The sequence below is a fragment of the Bos javanicus genome, chromosome 24 (assembly GCF_032452875.1).
Source record: "Bos javanicus breed banteng chromosome 24, ARS-OSU_banteng_1.0, whole genome shotgun sequence".
In the NCBI taxonomy this organism is placed as follows: domain Eukaryota; kingdom Metazoa; phylum Chordata; class Mammalia; order Artiodactyla; family Bovidae; genus Bos; species Bos javanicus.
In genome coordinates this window covers 45,320,123-45,340,312 of record NC_083891.1, presented here as the reverse complement: position 1 = coordinate 45,340,312, position 20,190 = coordinate 45,320,123, and the positions used below count along the sequence as shown (strand labels likewise).

General features: G+C 43.1%; 1 protein-coding gene across 1 annotated transcript in view; it reads right to left on the bottom strand.

Moving 5' to 3' along the window:
- Positions 1-20,190, bottom strand: part of SLC14A2 (solute carrier family 14 member 2) — a 508,248-nt gene that overhangs the window by 46,627 nt on the left and 441,431 nt on the right. Inside the window, exons 5-7 of the mRNA XM_061400049.1 lie at positions 8,426-8,606; positions 7,273-7,462; positions 1,034-1,162 (exon numbers count right to left, since the gene is read on the bottom strand). Coding sequence (XP_061256033.1) covers positions 1,034-1,162; positions 7,273-7,462; positions 8,426-8,606 — 500 coding nt within the window. The remainder of the gene's footprint in view (positions 1-1,033; positions 1,163-7,272; positions 7,463-8,425; positions 8,607-20,190) is intronic.

The following is a 20,190-nucleotide window of genomic DNA, read 5'->3' as shown; positions in this document are numbered from 1 at the left end:
CCTGAGGCTCTTAGTCACTGCGTAGCAGTGGGTGTGACCAGCGGCAGTGGGCGTGACCCCCGGCAGTGGGTGTGACCCGCGGCAGTGGGTGTGATGCTACAGACACCGCAGGTTCAAGTGAACTGGGTATCATGTGTGTAAAAGGCCTATTTGTTCCCAACACCCTTCATCTTGACTTTTTTATTTTGAAAAATGAGGCGATCGCATAGCAAGACCTCAACTGATGCTTCTTGTTCAAAGATTCTATGCTTTAAACAGAGACATTTTGTCCCAAGCAAGCTCTCTGATTCTGTTAGAAGTGAAATTTCAGCTTTTGGGTCTCGGTTAGGCCGCTGGATAGATGATTCCCGTGTAGCCTGGAGTTGAATAGTGCGGACTCTGGGTTTATCACCTGGGGTAGGTTACGCAGCCTCTGCATGCCTCCCCTTCTCTTCTGTAAACTGGGGACAGTAATAGCCCTCCCTTGCGTAGCACTTAGAAAATACTTGGTAAGTGTTAGCCCTCGTTAGTAAGCCTATCATAAAGAGGAGTTAATCAGGACAGTAAAACCTATGTGGTGGACCTCCCTGGTGGTCCAGTGGTTAAGAATTCACCTGCCAAGGCGGGGGACACGGGTTCAATCCCGGGTCTGGGAAGATTCCACGTGCTGTGGGACAACTGAGCCTGTGCTACAGCTGCTGAGGCCCACACACTCTGGAGCCTACTTTACGACAGGAAAAGCCACCACAATGGAAGCCCACATATGGCAATAGGCAGAGTGACCCCCACTCACCATCCCTGTAGAACCCATGTGCAACAAAGATCCAGCACGGCCGTAAATAATAAAGAAATAGCCAATATTAAAAAAAGTGGCATTTGGCCTTTGAAAGGTCCCTATTATTCCCAACTCAAAATGACCCCCTCGTGTTACAACTGAACTCATGGACTCCTGGGAGACAAGCCAGCCTTTGAAGACACTGGGCCCCCTGCCAGTGTCAGACACAACGCCTTGGGTCCCTGTAGGTGTTTAAGCAGAAGGAAGGAGGTGCCTCACCAGGACATGGCTGTGAGGGTCACAGGAAGCAGAAGCCACCAGTAATAGTCTAACTTCTCAGAGAACACGGCTATCAGCATTCCCACCAGCATCCCGTTGTACCCGTGCAGACCCGAGGCGATGGCGGCCCTGGGGGTGAAAACACAGTTACCGTGTAAATTTGGGGGCACTCACCGGGCCCATTCCTGGTGCTCACAGAAAAAAAATCAGCTCATTTGATGAATATTGGGTAGTCACCCTGCTGCCGGTATCTTTCTAGATCACACACACACACACACACACCATGATTACTCTCATTGATCTGGAATTAAATGATGCACTTTGTGTATAAGATCTCCTTTGCAAGTCAGGGCAAGCTAGGCTCCTTGACATAGAGGGAAATCTAATAGAAACCTGACACCAGGAAGGTGTATGTGTGTGTGCATGCACACGTGTGTGTGAAAGAGACAGGGCAGGAAGAAGAAGGGAGGCAGGGAGGAGAGCGTGTATTCTGACTGTGCTGTGTGACACTGTGACTTTCTGACGTTGAGTGCTTTCTCCTGTCTGAGGTTGTCCCCAGAGTTGACGAGGGGTGTTCGCTGTGAGGCCCATGCTCCTCCCCACGCCCGGCATGGCAGGAAGACCAGAGGTGCCGTAGAATCCAAGCTTTGCCTCCTTCTGCTTCATCAGAGATGTCCGTGTGCACCCAAACTCTCCCTGATCTGAGTGAACTCTGCCCTTGACCCTTCCCATTGCTCTGCTGGGCAAGGGATGAGACTGGGCAAATAGCATTGCAAAGCCCCCACAGAGAATGAGAGTTGTGTGCTGTGGTCTCCGCTGCCCTCCACTGAAAGCTTCATGGGGCCAATGCTCATCTGATGTGAGTGTCAACAGTGTCTGTACAAGGAGCTGCTGAATGGCTGTGAGTGCATGTTAAATCCTACCAGGTACTGACTGTTTCACAGGCAGAGGCATCTGGAAGCATCATGTCCTGTAGTGGAGGAAGGGTGCTCTGACCAGAGGAGGCTCCTGCCTGGCGGAGGCCACGGCTTAGGTCTAGAACAGGGGAGCCTCCAGTTGTGGAGTGAGCAGATCAGCTCAGCTAGATTAGGGGAGTGGGAGGCAGGGGAGAGGGTGCGCAAGCGTATCTAGTTTCCAACAAGAGAAGCTGAACATGGGGGACTTGTGTGGGGACACTGTATGGGATTCGGGCAGCTGGGTCTTTAGCTGCTCCCGGGAGCAGGTGGGGGGCTGAGAAATAACAGGGCAAGAGGAAAGACCACTGGAGTTCAGAATCTCCTCAGGACTAGAATAACTACCTGAGAAACCTATGTTTTTTGGGGAAAAAAAATCATTATCTTTAAGGGTGTTTGCATTTTCTCCATATTTTCTCATTTCTGTTCCATGTTAGAATTTAGTCCTCTTTTAGTTTTAATAACAGCTGATTTGGGAAAACTGAGCAGAGACCATTGACCCATATTGGCAGGAGGGTGTATAGGGTGAGCAGGAATCAAATAAAGGAGCTCAGGGGAGATAAAATTAGGGGGGCATCTAAGGGCTGCCTCCACAGTTGCCCTTCCCCATGGCAAGTCCTCTCCCTGGACCCTTCTGTACCAAAACTTTGGTGGCTTCTGGTTTGATCGTCAAAAGGAAACCCATCAGCTTACATCCCTACCCTGACCATCAACAATATAAAATGAGGTTCAATCTCAATGCCCCCAAAGACCTTCATTAGAACCACGTTCCTCCAGGACACTGCGGCATCATTGTTGCTGAACTTGAGGCTGCAGTGGTAAAGTGCCTTCTTGGACTAGTGGGGGTGGGATAGGAGAAGTAAGGATCGGGGAGTCAGCGTAGGGGGAAGAGGGGTGGACAGGGAGAAGGGGTGTAGCGGGGAGTGGGGATAGGGTGGTAGGCATTGTGGAGGGGAGTGGTGGCGGTCATGACTAGGGTATGCAGCTACATCAGTGGGGACCGTGGTGAAGCTGGGGCTTCTCGGAATGATGTGTGTATGGAGGGTGCTTAGAGCTTTGAGCCTATGATGTAGAACATGTCACTGACCTTCCATCAATGAAGGGGGAGTCTTTGCTAGACACTGTGGTAGAATATGGAACATCGGAGATGGAATTCTTGTTCTCAACAGAGCCAGTGAGAGCAGACTCAGAAAGCAGAGTACCATCCCATATGGTATGGGGGTATATTCTGTGATTGTTCAAAGAGAAAGGAGGGTTCAGAGAGCACTGGGAGAGTCAGGAGTGGCTCCCTGGAGGAGAAGGGATTTGCAGGAGGTAGAATTAGATTTTACAGTGGAGGTGATGAAATAGATTTTAGGGATTAGATTTGGTAGACGGAGTGCCTGAAGAACTATGAACAGAGGTTTGTAACATCATTCAGGGAGCAGTGACCAAAACATTCCTAAAGAAAAAGAAATGCAAGAAGGCAAAGTGGTTGTCTGAGGAGGCTTTGCAAATAGCTGAAAAAAGAAGAGAAGCAAAAGACAAGGGAGATAGGGAAAGATATACCAAACTGAATGCAGAGTTCCAGAGAACAGCAAGGAGAGATAAGAAGGGCTTCTTAAATGAACAATGCAAAGAAATAGAGGAAAACAACAGAATGGGAAAGACTGGAGGTTTCTTCAAGAGAACCGGAGATATCAGGGAAATATTTCGTATAAGGAAGGGCACCACAAAGGAGGACCTAACAGAAGTAGAAGAGATTGACAACAGGTGGCAAGAATACGCAGCAGAACTACAGAAGGAAGGTCTTAATGATCTGGATAACCATGACGGTGTGGTCACTCACCTAGAGCCAAACATTCTGGAGTGTGAAGTCAAGTGGGCCTTAGGAAGAACTAAGAACAAAGCTACTGGAAGTGATGGAATTCTAGCTGAGCTGTTTGAAATACTAAAAGACGATGCTATTAAAGTGCTGCACTAAATATGCCAGCAAATTTGGAAAACTCAGCTGAGGCCACGGGACTGGAAGAGGTCAGTTTTCATTCCAAACCCAAAGGGCAACACCAAAGAATGTTCACACTGCTGTGTTGTTGTGCTCACTTCACATGCTATGTGGTTATGCTCAAAATCCTCTAAGCTAGGCTCCAGCAGTATGTTGACTGAGAACTTCCAGATGTACAAGTTGGATTTAGAAAAGGCAGAGGAATCAGGGATCAAATTGCCAACATTCGGTGGATCATGAAGAAAGCAAGGGAGTGCCAGAAAACATCTACTTCTGCTTCACTGATTATGCTAAAGACTTTGACTATGGATCACAACAAAATATGAAGAATTCTTAAAGAGATGGGAGTACTAGACCACCTTACTTGTCTCCTGAGAAACCTGTATGAGGGTCAAGAAGAAACAGAACTGGATATGGAAAACTGACTGGTTCAAAATTGCGAAAGGAGAATGACAAGCATGTATATTGTCACCTTGCTTATTTAACTTATATGCAGAGTACATCATGTGAAATGCTGGGCTGGATGAATCACAAGCTGGAATTAAGATTGCTGGTAGAAATATCAACAACCTCAGATATGCAGATGATACCACTCGAATGGCAGAAAGTGAACAGGAACTAAAGAGCCTCTTGATGAGGGTGAAAGAGGAGAGTGAAAAGGCTGGCTTAAAATTCAGCATTCAAAAAACTAAGATCATGGCATCTGGTTCCATCACTTTGTAGCAAATAAAAGGGGAAAAAGTAGAAGCAGTGTAAGATTTTATTTTCTTGGGCTCCAAAATCACTGTGGACTGCCCTTTCCAATCACTTTCATGACTGCAGCCATGAAATGAAAAGAAGCTTGCTTGCTACAAGGAAAGATATGACAAACCTAGGCAGCATATTAAAGAACAGAGAAATCAGCTTGCAACAAAGATCCATACAGTCAAAACTGTGGTTTTTCCAGTAGTCATGTACAGATGTTAGATGTACATGTACATCATGTATAGATGTAAAGAAGACAAAGCACCAAAGACCCTTGGGCTGCAAAGAGATCAAACCATTCAGCCCTAAAGGAAATCAACCCTGAATATTCATTGGAAGGACTGGTGTTGAATCTGAAGATCCAGTGCTTTGGCCATCTGATTCGAAGTGCTTACTCACTGGCAAAGACCTTGATGCTGGGAAAGACTGAAGGCAAAAGGAGAAGGGGGCGACAGAGGATGATGTGGTTAGACAGCATCACCAACTCAGTGGACATGAATTTGAGCAAACTCTGGGAGACAGTGAAGGACAGAGGCCCCTGGTGTGCTGCAGTCCGTGAGGTCACAGAGAGTCAGAAATGACTTTAGTGACTGAACGACAACAACAGGATTAGATAGGCAGAAGCAAAAGCTCTCAGCTGGGAACAGTGTGATGTTGTGTGGTAGGTTGGGTGAGGCCTGTCAGAGAAGGCTTTGGAATCTGGCTGAGGAATTGGGTTTTTACCTAATGCACTCTTGTCTTAGATTCTTAATCAAGACATTTGGGAAGATTAGGCAGACAAGGTGTGTGTTTCCCTTGTAAAATTGGGAGCAAAAAAATCATTCAAAGAGTTGCTCTTTGAATGACTTGGCAAGTTTTCCAGTGGATTATGGTCAGTAGGGAAGAAGGAGAATCAAACTGTCAGATCAGGAAGGAACCTGGGCTTCTTGAAGATGACCTGTAGATTGGCTAGATGGAATTCACCTCAGGGGATTTTTGGCAAACAACGATGGAGCAGAAAGGACAAGAGCTGATCCTGTCTGAGGCCAGTTATGTGTCAGCTGCTGTGAGGCTTTAGGTAAATGGCAGCAAGGAATAAGGAGCCCAGTGCTAGAAGCCAAGACACAGATCTTGGCTGGAGTGCATTTCTCCTGTCACTCGCCAGAGCTACACCCCAAAGAATTCAGCCTCTCATCCATCTGACCTGGAATGGCCTCCCAGCTAGAGCTGGCGTGTGTCTTGGTGGAGCTGGAATGTCGGGTGGCTGGAGGAGTGTGGCACTGGTTACAACACAAGCAGCTTGGATCATTCCCCAGGCTCTGGGGTCACCAGGGGCCTCTGGCTCTGCTGTCCATTCTGTCCACGTGCCAGCGGGAGCAGCCACGTGTCTAAATCTGAGCCCTGCCACTCATTCGCCATGGCACCATCCGTGAGCAACTCCCAGCCTCCTTTCTCACACTTGCAAAATGTGAACGCTTTTACCTTCACTGTTTGCTTTGTGAAGTGGCAGGAAGAACCACAGGTAACAAGGCAAGAAGGTGTTTTTCAATCTTTTTGACAGTACTCCACAGTAAGGAAGGAATGTATTTCATAGTATGACCCAGTTTCTCTCTCTCTCTCTCTCTCTCTCTCTCTCACACACACACACACACACACAACATGATTGAAACAAAAATTTCACAAAATAATACTTTACCTTTACTACATACGGATCACTCTAATCTGTTTTATTTTATCCTGTTATTTTAATTAAAAAAATTTTTTTAATGCTGCTGACCATTTATGATATGTGAATGTATTTGTGACCCCAAATTAAAAAAAAAATTGAGGACATGGGCATTCCTAAACCTCTCTGGTCATCAGAAGCACCCAGAAGAATCTTATTTAAAACACCACCCCCATATCCAGATCTGCTGAAAGGGAACATCTCTGGGAAGGATGGAGAATGGGGTGGGGAGTGAGAAACTACAGTTCTTAGCAAGCACTCTAGGTGATTCTGGCCATCAGGAAAGTTTGGGAACCATAACTTATGGCAAAGGGCAGTTCAGTAAAATGCTACTTATCGTTACCGGGACTTGTGGCCCCTGGTACAGAGCTGGCCGCTCCCCTGGCCTGCCACTGTGCTTCCCGGCTTCTGTTGGTTCCCTTCTCCAAACCACCCTGGTACTACCCTCTTGCCCGCTGGCCTTCCACTCTCCCACAGGCTGCCCTCTCTAACCTTCCCAACACGTAGAGATGTCTGCCTGCTCTGAACTCTCCAGTATGTGTACTGCCTAGTATTATTTAGAGACATTTCTTGTCTGTTAGATGTATCTTCCTAACTGCATTGTAGGCTCCATGAAGGAAGAACAGCTGCGCCTGCCTTTGAGGGAATGTTTCCAGAAGGCTCTACAGTCAGATGGAGCCTGGAGCTGTCACTGGCTGTGAGCACACTGTGTGAAGAACTCCAGTGACATGTTCAAAGGTGATTCTCAGGAAACTGGTTGGCTGGTACTGGATACAGTTGGCTGGTCACTCAAGTAATTGCTTCTCCACCTTTCTACTCCGAGAAACCAAGGCCCCCATAGAGAGGAACTCACCTGTCCTGGCTCAAGATGAGGGCAGTTAAAGTTGACACCACGGTCCCCAGACCTCCTGTAATTGTCCACCAGGGGTTCTGGATTAGGAGCCCTATGAAGATGATGAACCCGCTGAGAGGGTTGTTGGCAAACATCACCTGAGCGGCCCCCCTCAGAACCCAGTCTGTGAACTGGAAGGCCAGGGGTTTATCTGAAAGAGACAGGCAGAGTCATCAGCAGGGTTGAGCCCGTGCTTCCCTGCCGGACCGCTGGTTGGCGTGGCAACCAAAGCAGACAGGGAGCGCTAGTGGGGACATTGCCTCTCATTCCTCCGGTGCCCAGCCTGAGCCTCTGAGTGGCCTGGCAGTCAGTCCACAGTGGGTGTCAGTTTTGTTGTACAGACTGAGCGCCATGCTGAGACCAATTTAATGCTGTTCCAGCCATCAGCTTGGTTGGCAAGGAAGCCCCAGGAACATTCCAAGGGAGATTTATTGGTCCAAAGGAAGAGGTGGGGAGGGAAGGAAACTCTTTTTGTGTAGAACTCTATGGCTCAGTTGAGGGCTGGTATCTGAGCAGGAAAGAAACTGGTCTGGAGGGAAAAAAAGCTGGGAAAGAAACGACTAGCCCAGCTGTGAAATTAGCATTGAGTTATGCATTGACACTGAAGATTGACATATGTTCTGTCTCATTCTCTGGTTTGGTTTCCAGGACAACCTGTACAAGTGGGCGGCAGGTGAGGGAGAGGGGGGTGGGGGGTATTTGTTGCAACATTAGTTAAGGGAAACTGGGAGATGAATGATGTTGAAAGGAAAGAACCTGGAACACTGGGGAGGGTGAGGCCAGTATTTTCTTGGCACGTAAAAAATGACTGTGGAATAAGTGAAAGAATGACCATTTAGTTTGTTAGAAAATGGCTTACATGTTGCTACTATGGTTGCCCTATATCTATTCCAGGTAGGAGTGAAGCACTGGCAAAGAGCTAAAATCAGTGAAATGCACTGAATTCTGGAATCATGGAAATTCAGATGGGAGGATACATTATGCTCACCGGAGCCAGCTTGGGGCCGGAACACCTGCCATGGGTAAGTGAGGGAGCAGCTTCCCCAGGCCAAGCCAGGCGGGGCGCCGGCTCCTTGGCCTGGCCTGGCTGCTTCGTCCCTGGACATCTACCTACCTTTCAGCCAGCTCCTGTACTCCTTCATCTCGCCTGTGAGGTAGCCCACTGCTTGGAAGAGACCGATGCCCCCTTGGCCTGCAGAGTCCTGAGGGGCTGCCCCAGTTTCTCTTCTTGTATCCTTTTCATTGGGTTTTTCAATCTTCACAATGTGGCTTTCTTCATTGGATGACCGGAGATCCTTTCAGGAAGAACCATGATAAAACATTAAATAACAGAGCTTTTTGAGAGCAGGGGCATTTGGGGCTAGGGAAGATTGTCAGATTTTTTTTGTTGTTGTTGGAGATAGGGGATTATGAGATAAATGTCCATTGTGCCATGTTGTCTAGAGTGCTTCATGCAGGCCTGCTCCTCCCAGGACCACTACACATTCCTCATAGCAGGGTTCTTAACCTTGTGTGTCCAAGGATCCCTTTTGGTAGTTTGGCAAGCCTGTGAACTTCTTTCTAGAATGTTTGTAAATGCATAAAATGAGATTGCAATGAAAACCAATTATATTGAAAGGCAGTTATCACAATATTTTAAAAACCCGATGTGCATATGGGGCAGTAGATCCAATACCAATACTGATTATAATTCCAAGGTAGAGATGAGTGACCATGTGGGATGTCAACTCGGGACAACTGTATAGGGCCATTCTAGCTCCAGAGCTCACGTAGGCTCACCTGCGACCTTTACTGTGACTACATCACAGCCCAACTTCCGCCCAGTCCTGCTGCTCTCACTTCTCTACAGGTACTGACCCAGGGACAGACCCCAGTAAATGTCTTAGATCCACATCTCCATCTCGGGGTCAGCTTCCTGGGAGAACCCAGTCTGTGGCAATGACAAAAATCCCAGGTACTACTAAAGTGGCTGTTGTTTATTGCTTATATTTATCATTGAAGTAAATGCTAAAGTTCATAGGAGGTTAGTGAACATAAATTCTTTTCTCCATCTAAGTTCCATCCATTTATGAACCCTTGGGTCAGGACTCCTTGCTCTAAAACTATGTCTTCCAATACAGTAGCCAGTAGAACATGTGGCTCTTGGCACTTAAAATGTGGCTAATCTGAACTGAGATGTGCTTAAGTAGGTTTTGAAGCCTTAGTATGGAAAAAGAATGTATGAAAGACCTCAGTGATGCCTTCTATTGATTATATATTAAAATAATAATGTATTCATACATATTAAGTTAAATAAAACATATTACTCAAATAATTTCACCTGTATGAGCTGTTTGCATATTTTAGAGACTAATATATTCTAGAGCACATCTCAATTTAGATTAGCCACAGTTCAACATCACAAAAACAAACAATCCAATGAAAAAATGGGCAGAAGATCTAAACAGACATTTTTCAGCAGAAGGCATTCAGATGGCTAAAAGGCACATACAAGATGCTTAGCATCACTAATTATCAGAGAAATGCAAATCAAGACCACAGTGAGGTATCACCTCACACCAGTCAGAATGTCCATCATCAGAAAGTCTATGAACAATAAATGCTGGAGAAGGTGCAAAGAAAAAGGAACCCTCCCACACTCTTGGTGGGCATGTAAATTGGTACAGTCACGACGTAGAAAAACTAAAGACAGGGCTACCATATGACCCAGCATTCCGACTCCTAGGCATGCACAGGGGAAAACACAGTTTGAAAAGATACACGCCTCCCAGTGTTCACTGCAGCACTATTTGCAATAGCCAGACTATGGGAATGATGTAAGAGCCCATCAGTTGCACAAATGGATTGATAAAGAAAATGTGGTATATTTATACAATGGACTCTTCCTCAGCCATAAAAAGAATGAAATCATGCCATTTTCAGCAACATCTGGACCCAGAGATTATCATCCTAAATGAAGTAAGCCAGTCAGAGAAAGACAAATATCATATGATATCCCTTATATGTGGAATCTAAGAAAACGGTACAAAGAAACTTACATGCAAAATAGAAACAGGCACACAGACCTAGAAAACAAGCATGGTTACCAAGGGGAAACAGGAGGAGGGATTATCAGTTTGGGATTAACATATACACACTGCTAAGTCACTTCAGTCGTGTCCGACTCTGTGCGACCCCATAGACGGCAGCCCACCAGGCTCCCCCGTCCCTGGGATTCCCTAGGCAAGAACGCTGGAGTGGGTTGCCATTTCCTTTTCCAATGCATGACAGTGAAAAGTGAAAGTGAAGTCGCTCAGTCGAGACCCTATGGACTGCAGCCCACTAGGCTCCTCTGTCCATGGGATTTTCCAGGCAAGAGTACTGGAGTGGGGTGCCATTGCCTTCTCCGTATATACACACTACCATATATAAAACAGATAAACAACAAGGACCCATTATGTAGCACAGGGAACCATAGTCAATATTTTACAAAATATTGCAATAACTTATCAGGGAAAAGAATTGGAAAAAGAACACACACACACACACACACACACACACGTAACTGAATCACTTTGCTGCACACCTGAAACTAACACATTGTAAATCAGCTATACGTCTATAAAAAATAAAATAATTTTATCTATTTCTTTTCTTTTTACTTTTAAAACATAGTAATACAAATTTAAACTTATATGTGTGGCTCACATTATGTTTCTATTGTACTTTAATGTTCTGCAGATTTCTCTAACCTCGTCCCTGCATCAAAACTTAAATATCTTGAGGATGCCAGTAGAAATGGTGAACTGAGGCCCCCTCAAATTCTCTCCTCCATTAAGGCAATGAGAACACTGGGAAAAAATGTGCCTGAGGTGGTGGATAACAATTGAGGAAAACAAGAAGCTAATCAAAAACTTAAAAGGAAAACTAGGATGTCCAAAGGGGGCTTTAAAAGGCTTGGGCATATGCCTTGCTATACTCTGGAATTCTGCATTCAGTTGGGTCTATCTTTCCCTATCTCCCTTGCCTTGCACTTCTCTTCATTGGAGAAGGAAATGGCAACCCACTCCAGTGTTCTTGCCTGGAGAATCCCAGGGGCAGGGGAGCCTGGTGGGCTGCCGTCTCTGGGGTCGCACAGAGTCGGACACGACTGAAGCGACTTAGCAGCAGCAGCACTTCTCTTCTTTCCTATTTGTAAAGCCTCCTTGGTTAACCACTTTGCCTTCCTGCATTCCTTTTTCTTTGGATGGTTTTGGTCATTGCTTCCTGTACAATGTTACGAACCTCTGTCCATAGTTCTTCAGGCACTCTGTCTACCAAATCTAATTCCTCTAATCTATTTGTCACCTCCACTGATTTAAGTCATATCTGAATGGCCTAGTGGTTTTTCCTACTTTCTTCAATATGTCTGACTTTTTCAACAAAAGCTCATGTTCTGAGCTACAGTCAGCTCCATTGTTGATGGGCATACAATATATAAAGATGTCATTTGTATGACAATAACAGCACAAAGGTGGTAGGGATAAAGTTACATAGTAACATAGCTTTGTATAATATTGTAATTAAGTTGAATTTAATCCAAACTATATTTTTATATATTAAGACATTTAATTGTAATATCCACGACAACTGCTCAGAGAAAAAACTAAAACATATACATAACAAGGACAGAAGAATTAAAAGGATACACTAGAAAATACCTGTTTAAGATAAAAGATGGCGGTAGTGAAATAATACATAAACAGAAAAGGTATATCATATATAGAAAGTAAATAGCAAAATGGCAGGCATAAATCCTAACTTACCAGTAACTACATTAAATGTAAATGGATTACACACTTCAAAGACAGAAATTTGCAGAACAAAATTTAAAAAGTTACACAACTATATCTTCTCTAAAATAAACATACTTTATATTCAAAAATATAAATTGATTGTAAGGATGGAAAAAGACATATTGTGTAAACAGTTACTAAAAAAACCAAAACAAAACAAAAGCTGGAGTGACTATACTAACATCAGCAAAATAGACCTTTTGCTAAGACAAAAATTGTTACTAGAGAGTAAGAAAGAAAAATTTAATAATAAAATGATCAATCTACCAAGAAAATATAATAATTATAAACACTACATGCTTAACAACAAAGCCCCCAAATTTATGAAGCAGTAGTTTTTAGAACTGACGTGAGGAAAAATTGATTCAATAATAATAATTGAAGCCTTCCATACTGCATTTGAAAAAAATGATAGACTATCTAGATAGAAGATCAAGGAAATAGAAGACTTGAACAACTCTAATAAACTAGACCAAATAGACATCGGTAGAACACTTCACCCAACAGCAGCAGAATATACCATTTCTAGTGCACATGGAACCTTCTCCAACATAGATGATGCTGTGTGCATGTGTGGTTGGTTGTGACTGACTCTTTGCGACCCCAGAGACTGTAGCCCACCAGGCTCCTCGGTTCATGGGATTTCCCAGGCAAGAATGGTTGCCATTTCGTTCTCCAGGGAATGCAGGGATCGAACCCGCATCCCTTGCATTGGCAGGCGGGTTCTTTACCACAGTGCCACTAGGAGGGTCTGATGCTGAAGCTCCAATACTTTGGCCACCTGATGAGAAGAGCTGACTTACTGAAAAAGACACTGATGCTGGGAAAGATTAAAGGCAGGAGGAGAAGGGGATGACAGAGGATGAGATGGTTAGATGGCATCACTGACTCAATGGACATGAGTTTGAGCAAGCTCCAGGTATTGGTGAAGGACAGGGAAGCCTGGTGTGCTGTAGTCCATTGGTTCACAAAGAGTCGGACATGACTGAGCGACTGAACAACAACACTTGGGAAGCCCATAGACCATGCTGGGCCATCAAATAAGTAAAACATTTTTATGGTTAAAAACATTAGTAAAGGGATTGAAATCATACACAATATGTTTTCTGGCCACAGATCAGATCAGATCAGTTGCTCAGTCGTGTCCGACTCTTTGTGACCCCATGAATCGCAGCACACCAGGCCTCCCTGTCCATCACCAACTCCCGGAGTTCACTCAGACTCACGTCCATTGAGTCGGTGATGCCATCCAGCCATCTCATCCTCTGTCATCCCCTTCTCCTCCTGCCCCCAATCCCTCCAAGCATCAGAGTTTTTTCCAATGAGTCAACTCTTCCCATGAGGTGGCCAAAGTACTGGAGTTTCAGCTTTAGCATCATTCCTTCCAAAGAAATCCCAGGGCTGATCTCCTTCAGAATGGACTGGTTGGATCTCCTTGCAGTCCAAGGGATTCTCAAGAGTCTTCTCCAACACCACAGTTCAAAAGCATCAATTCTTTGGCGCTCAGCCTTCTTCACAGTCAACTCTCACATCCATACATGACCACAGGAAAAACCATAGCCTTGACTAGACGAACCTTTGTTGGCAAAGTAATGTCTCTGCTTTTGAATATACTATCTAGGTTGGTCATAACTTTCCTTCCAAGGAGTAAGCGTCTTTTAATTTCATGGCTGCACTCACCATCTGCAGTGATTTTGGAGCCCAGAAAAATAAAGTCTGACACTGTTTCCCCTGTTTCCCCATCTATTTCCCATGAAGTTGTGGGACCGGATGCCATGATCTTCGTTTTCTGAATGTTGAGCTTTAAGCCAACTTTTTCACTCTCCACTTTCACTTTCATCAAGAGGCTTTTGAGTTCCTCTTCACTTTCAGCCATAAGGGTGGTGTCATCTGCGTACCTGAGGTTATTGATATTTCTCCCGGCAATCTTGATTCCAGCTTGTGTTTCCTCCAGTCCAGCATTTCTCATGATGTACTCTGCATAGAAGTTAAATAAACAGGGTGACAATATACAGCCTTGACGAACTCCTTTTCCTATTTGGAACCAGTCTGTTGTTCCATGTCCAGTTCTAACTGTTGCTTCCTGACTTGCATACAGATTTCTCAAGAGGCAGATTAGGTGGTCTGGTATTCCCATCTCTTTCAGAATTTTCCACAGTTTATTGTGATCCACACAGTCAAAGGCTTTGCCATAGTCAAGAAAGCAGAAATAGATGTTTTTCTGGAACTCTCTTGCTTTTTCCATGATCCAGCAGATGTTGGCAATTTGATCTCTGGTTCCTCTGCCTTTTCTAAAACCAGCTTGAACATCAGGAAGTTCATGGTTCACATATTGCTGAAGCCTGGCTTGGAGAATTTTGAGCATTACTTTACTAGTGTGTGAGATGAGTGCGATTGTGCGGTAGTTTGAGCATTCTTTGGCATTGCCTTTCTTTGGTATGGGAATGAAAACTGACCTTTTCCAGTCCTGTGGCCACTGCTGAGTTTTCCAAATGTGCTGGCACATGGAGTGCAGCACTTTCACGGCATCATCTTTCAGGATTTGGAATAGCTCAACTGGAATTCCATCACCTCCACTAGCTTTGTTCGTAGAGATGCTTTCTAAGGCCCACTTGACTTCACATTCCAGGATGTCTGGCTCTAGGTCAGTGATCACACCATTGTGATTATCTGGGTCGTGAAGATCTTTTTTGTACAGTTCTTCTGTGTATTCTTGCCATCACTTCTTAATATCTTCTACTTCTGTTAGGTCCATACCATTTCTGTCCTTTATCGAGCCCATCTTTGCATGAAATGTTCCTTTGGTATCTCTGATTTTCTTGAAGAGATCCCTAGTCTTTCCCATTCTGTTGTTTTCCTCTATTTCTTTGAATTGATCGCTGAAGAAGGCTTTCTTATCTCTCCTTGCTATTCTTTGGAACTCTGCATTCAGATGTTTATATCTTTCCTTTTCTCCTTTGCTTTTCGCTTCTCTTCTTTTCACAGCTATTTGTAAGGCCTCCCCAGACAGCCATTTTGCTTTTTTGCATTTCTTTTCCATGGGAATGGTCTTGATCCCTGTCTCCTGTACAATGTCACGAACCTCATTCCATAGTTCATCAGGCACTCTATCTATCAGATCTAGGCCCTTAAATCTATTTCTCACTTCCACTGTATAATCATAAGGGATTTGATTTAGGTCATACCTGAATGGTCTAGTGGTTTTCCCTACTTTGTTCAATTTCAGTCTGAATTTTGCAATAAGGAATTCATGGTCTGAGCCACAGTCAGCTCCTGGTCTTGTTTTTGCTGACTGTACAGAGCTTCTCCATCTTTGGCTGCAAAGAATATAATCAATCTGATTTCGGTGTTGACCATCTGGTGATGTCCATAGTGGAGTGAAATTAGATAGTACTGATGAAGCCATCTGCAGAGCAGCAAGGGGATGCAGAGAACAGACTTGCAGACACAATGAGAGGAGAGGGTGGGACAAACAGAGAGTAATGTTGAAACATATCTGCTACCATACGTAAAATCAGATAGGCAGTGGGAATTTGCTATATGATGCAGAAAGCTCAAATCTGGTGCTCTGTGCATCCTGTGCTCAAATCTGGTGAATCTACCTGGAGAGGTAGGATGGGGCAGGAGGTGGGAGGGAAGCGCAAGAGGGAGGGGCCGCACACATACCTATGGCTGATTCATATTGATATGTTGCATAAACCAGTGCAACATTGTAAAGCAATTATCCTCCAATTAAAAATAAACAAATTTAAATTAAAAATAGTAAAAATACAAAAAAGATCCACTGGGAAAGGATTAAAGCTAAAAATGAAAAGAAAAAAGAAAATCAAACATGGATATTTGTAAAATATGTGAAAATTAAAGAACACACTCCTAAATAATCCATGGATCAAAGAGGAAATCAGAGGAGGAATTAGAAAATATTTTGAGATGAATGAAAACAAAACCACAACACACCAAAACTTATGGGATGAAGCTATATCAGTGCATAGAGTGAAATTGATAAACGTAAATGCCTATGTTAAAAGAAGAAATATCTCAACAAACTAACCTTTCACTTTAAGAAAGTAGAAAATAACACTGAATTAAGCCCAAAGTGAGTGGAAGGAAGTAACAGATTATAATGAAAATAAATGAAATAGAGAATAGAAAAACAATATAAAAATCAATAAAACTAAAAGTCAGTTCCTTGGAGAGGTCAAAGTTGACCTTTTAACTTTTAACTAGTTTGACAAAGAAAAAAAAGAGAAGACTGAAGTTACTAGAATCAGAAATGGAAGAGGAGACATCACTACCAACCTTAAAGAAATAAAAAGGATTACAAAGAAGTGGGTTATAAAGAAATGAATAATGGTATTCTAACAAATTAGATAACCTAGATGAGCTGTATAAATTCTTAGAAAAACAAAAACTACCAAAACTGAGATAGGAAGAAATAGAAAACTTGTATTGATCCCTAAAAAAGTAAAGCAACTGAATCAGCTAAAAACTAAGTCAAACCAAACTAAAATTTCCCACAAAGAAAAACCCATGTCCAGGTAGCTTCATCTGTGAATTGCACCAAATGTGTAAGGAATTAATTCTAATACCTTCCAAAAAGCAGAAGAGAGGGAAACGCCTCTTAAAATAATCTATGAGGCTGGTACTATCCTGATATGAAAGCCAGACAAAGACATGACAAGAAAGAAGATATAGATCAATATGCTTTATGAATATAGATGCAAAAATCCTTAACAAATACTAGCAAAACAAATCCAGTACGATATAAAAAAGATTATGACCAAAGAGAATTCTAAGAATCTGAGACTGTTTCAACCTATAAAAACTATCAATAGATTGTTTAATAAAGAAAAATATTCACATGGTTATTTCAACAGACACAGAAAAACTATTTGAAAAATTCAACAACCTTTCTGATAAAAGCAATCAACTAACTAGGAATACAAAAGAAGTTCCTTGACCTAATAATAAAAAAAATTCAGAGCTAATATCACACTTAATAGTGAAACTGGATGCTTTCCCTCTAAGGTCAGTAACAAGACAAAGATGTGTGTTCTTGTCACTGCTATTCCACATTGTACTAGAAATTTTAACCAGAGTAGTTAGGTAAGAAAAAAAAAAAAGACAAAAGGGAACCAAATTGGAAAGAACGAATTTAAACTATCTCTATTTGAAGACATCCTTTTATACAGAAAACCTTAAGAAATCTACAAAAAAACAACAACAACAAACTGTTAGAGATAATGAATTAGTTCAGCAAGTTTGCAGGATAGATAATCAATATACATACAAAAACAGATTTTATCTCTATACATTGGCAATGAACAATCCAAAAATAAAATTAAGAAGACAATTCTATATATGTAGCATGAAAAAGAATAAAATATTTTGGATTGAATGTAACAAAAGAGGTGTAAAACTGTGCACTCAAAATTACAAAACATCTCTGAAAGAAATTAAAGACTTAAATAAGAAGAAAGATAGCTTATGCTCACTGACTGGATGACTTAATTTTGTTAAGATACAATATTCTCCAAATTGGTCTATAGATTTGATACAATCCTTATCAAAATGTCAGTTGCCTTTTTATTTATTTATTTATTTTTTTGTGGAGATTGAAGTTTGGATCCTAAAATTTATATTTTAGGATCCTAAAATATAAATATAAATATTTTGGATCCTAAAATATAAATTTTAGGATCCTGAAATTCAAGGATCTCAGATTAGATAAAACAATCTTGAAAAGAAGAACACAGTTGGAAAACTCATATTTCCTGATTTCAAAACTTACTATAAAGCTCCAGCGCTCAAGGTGGTGTGGTATTGTCTTAAGAATAAACATATAAATTGGACCCGTAGAAATGAGAGCCCAGAAACAAACCCATATATTTATGGTCAATTGATTGTTGATAGGACTATCAAGACAATTCAATGGAGGAAGGATAATCTTTTTAACAATAGTGCTGGGACAAGTGTATACTCACTAGTTAAAAGACTGAAATTGTATCCTTACTTAAAATCATATACAGAAAGTAACTTAAAATGAATAAAAGACTTATATGTAAGTGCCAAAATTATAAAACTGTTCAATTAAAACATTGGTGTACATCTTTTGACCTTGGATAAAAAAATGGTTTCTTGGATATGACACCAAAGTATAAGCAATCAAAGAAAAAAATAGATTAATTGGACTTAATCAGAATTAAAAACCCTGTGCTTCTAGGGACATTATCAAGACAGTGAAAAGACAACCTACAGAGTGGGAGAAATAATTTGTAAATTATATATCTGGAAAGGGTATAATATCCAGAATGTAAAAAGAATGACTACAACTCCACCATAAAAGGACAAGTGACATAATTTAAAAATGAGCAAAGCACTTGAAAAAACATTTTTCCAAAGAAGATATACAAGTGCCCAGTAAGCACATGAAAAGATGTCCCCAGGTCATTTGCCATTGGTGGTGGTTTAGTCGCTAAGTCCTATTCTTGGTGACCCCATGGACAGTAGCCCACCAGGCTTCTCTATGGGATTTCCCAGGCAAGAATACTGGAGTGGGTTGCCATTTTCTTCTCTAGGGGATCTTCTTGACCCAGTGATTGAACTCATATCTCCTCCATTGCAAGCAGTCTCCTGCACTGCAGGCGGATTCTTTACCGACTGAGCCACCAGGGAAGCCCCATTTGCTGTTCGGGAAATGCTAATCAAAATCACAGTGAGCTGTCCCTTCACATTTACTTGCTGCTGCTGCTAAGTCACTTCAGTCGTGTCCGACTCTGTGCGACCCCATAGACGGCAGCCCACCAGGCTCCCCCGTCCCTGGGATTCTCCAGGCAAGAACACTGGAGTGGGTTGCCATTTCCTTCTCCAATGCATGAAAGTGAAAAGTGAAAGTGAAGTCACTCAGTCGTATCCGGCTCTTCTCGACCCCATGGACTGCAGCCTACCAGGTTCCTCCACCCATGGGATTTTCCAGGGAAGAGTACTGGAGTGGGTCGCCATTGCCTTCTCCATCACATTTACCTGCTGCTGCTGCTGCTACTAAGTCGCTTCAGTTGTGTCCGACTCTGCGACCCAATGGACAGCAGCCCACCAGGCTCCCCTGTCCCTCATATTCTCCAGGCAAGAACACTGGAGTAGGTTGCCATTGCCTTCTCCAATGCATGAAAGTGAAAAGTGAAAGTGAAGTCACTCAGTCGTATCCGACTCTTCTCGACCCCATGGACTGCAGCCCACCAGGCTCCTCCATCCATGGGATTTTTCCAGACAAGAGTACTGGAGTGGGGTGCCATTGCCTTCTCCCATCACATTTACCTGCTGCTGCTGCTAAGTCACTTCAGTCGTGTCCGACTCTGTGTGACGCCATAGACGGCAGTCCACCAGGCTCCCCCATCCCTGGGATTCTCCAGGCAAGAACACTGGAGTGGGTTGCCATTTCCTTCTCCAATGCATGAAAGTGAAAAGTGAAAGTGAAGTCGCTCAGTCGTGTCCGACCCTCAGCGACCCCATGGACTGCAGCCTTCCAGGCTCCTCTGTCCATGGGATTTTCCAGGCAAGAGTACTGGAGTGGGGTGCCATTGCCTTCTCCATCACCTAAACTCATTTACCTAGACTATAATAAAAAAGACAACACAGTTTGTTGAGGAGGTGGAATGGCACAATGTGTACATGGCTGGTGAGAATAAATACTAATGCAGCCACTTTGGAAAACAATTTATCAGTTTCTTAAAATGTTGAATATAGACTTACCATGTGACCCAGAAATACCACTTCTAGGTACTCTTGCCTTGAGAACCCCATAAACAGTATGAAAAGGCAAAAAGATATGACACCAGAAGATGAGCCCCTCAAGTTGGAAGGTGTCCAATATGCTACTGGGGAGGAGTGGAGGGCAATTACTAATAACTCCAGAAGAACCAAGTGGTTGGGCCAAAGTAGAAACAATGCTTAGTTGTGGATGTGTCTGGTGGTGACAGTGAAGGCTGGTGCTGTAAAAACCTAGAACGTTAGGTCTATGAATCAAGATACACTGGACATGGTCAAGCAAAAGATGGCAAGAGCGAAC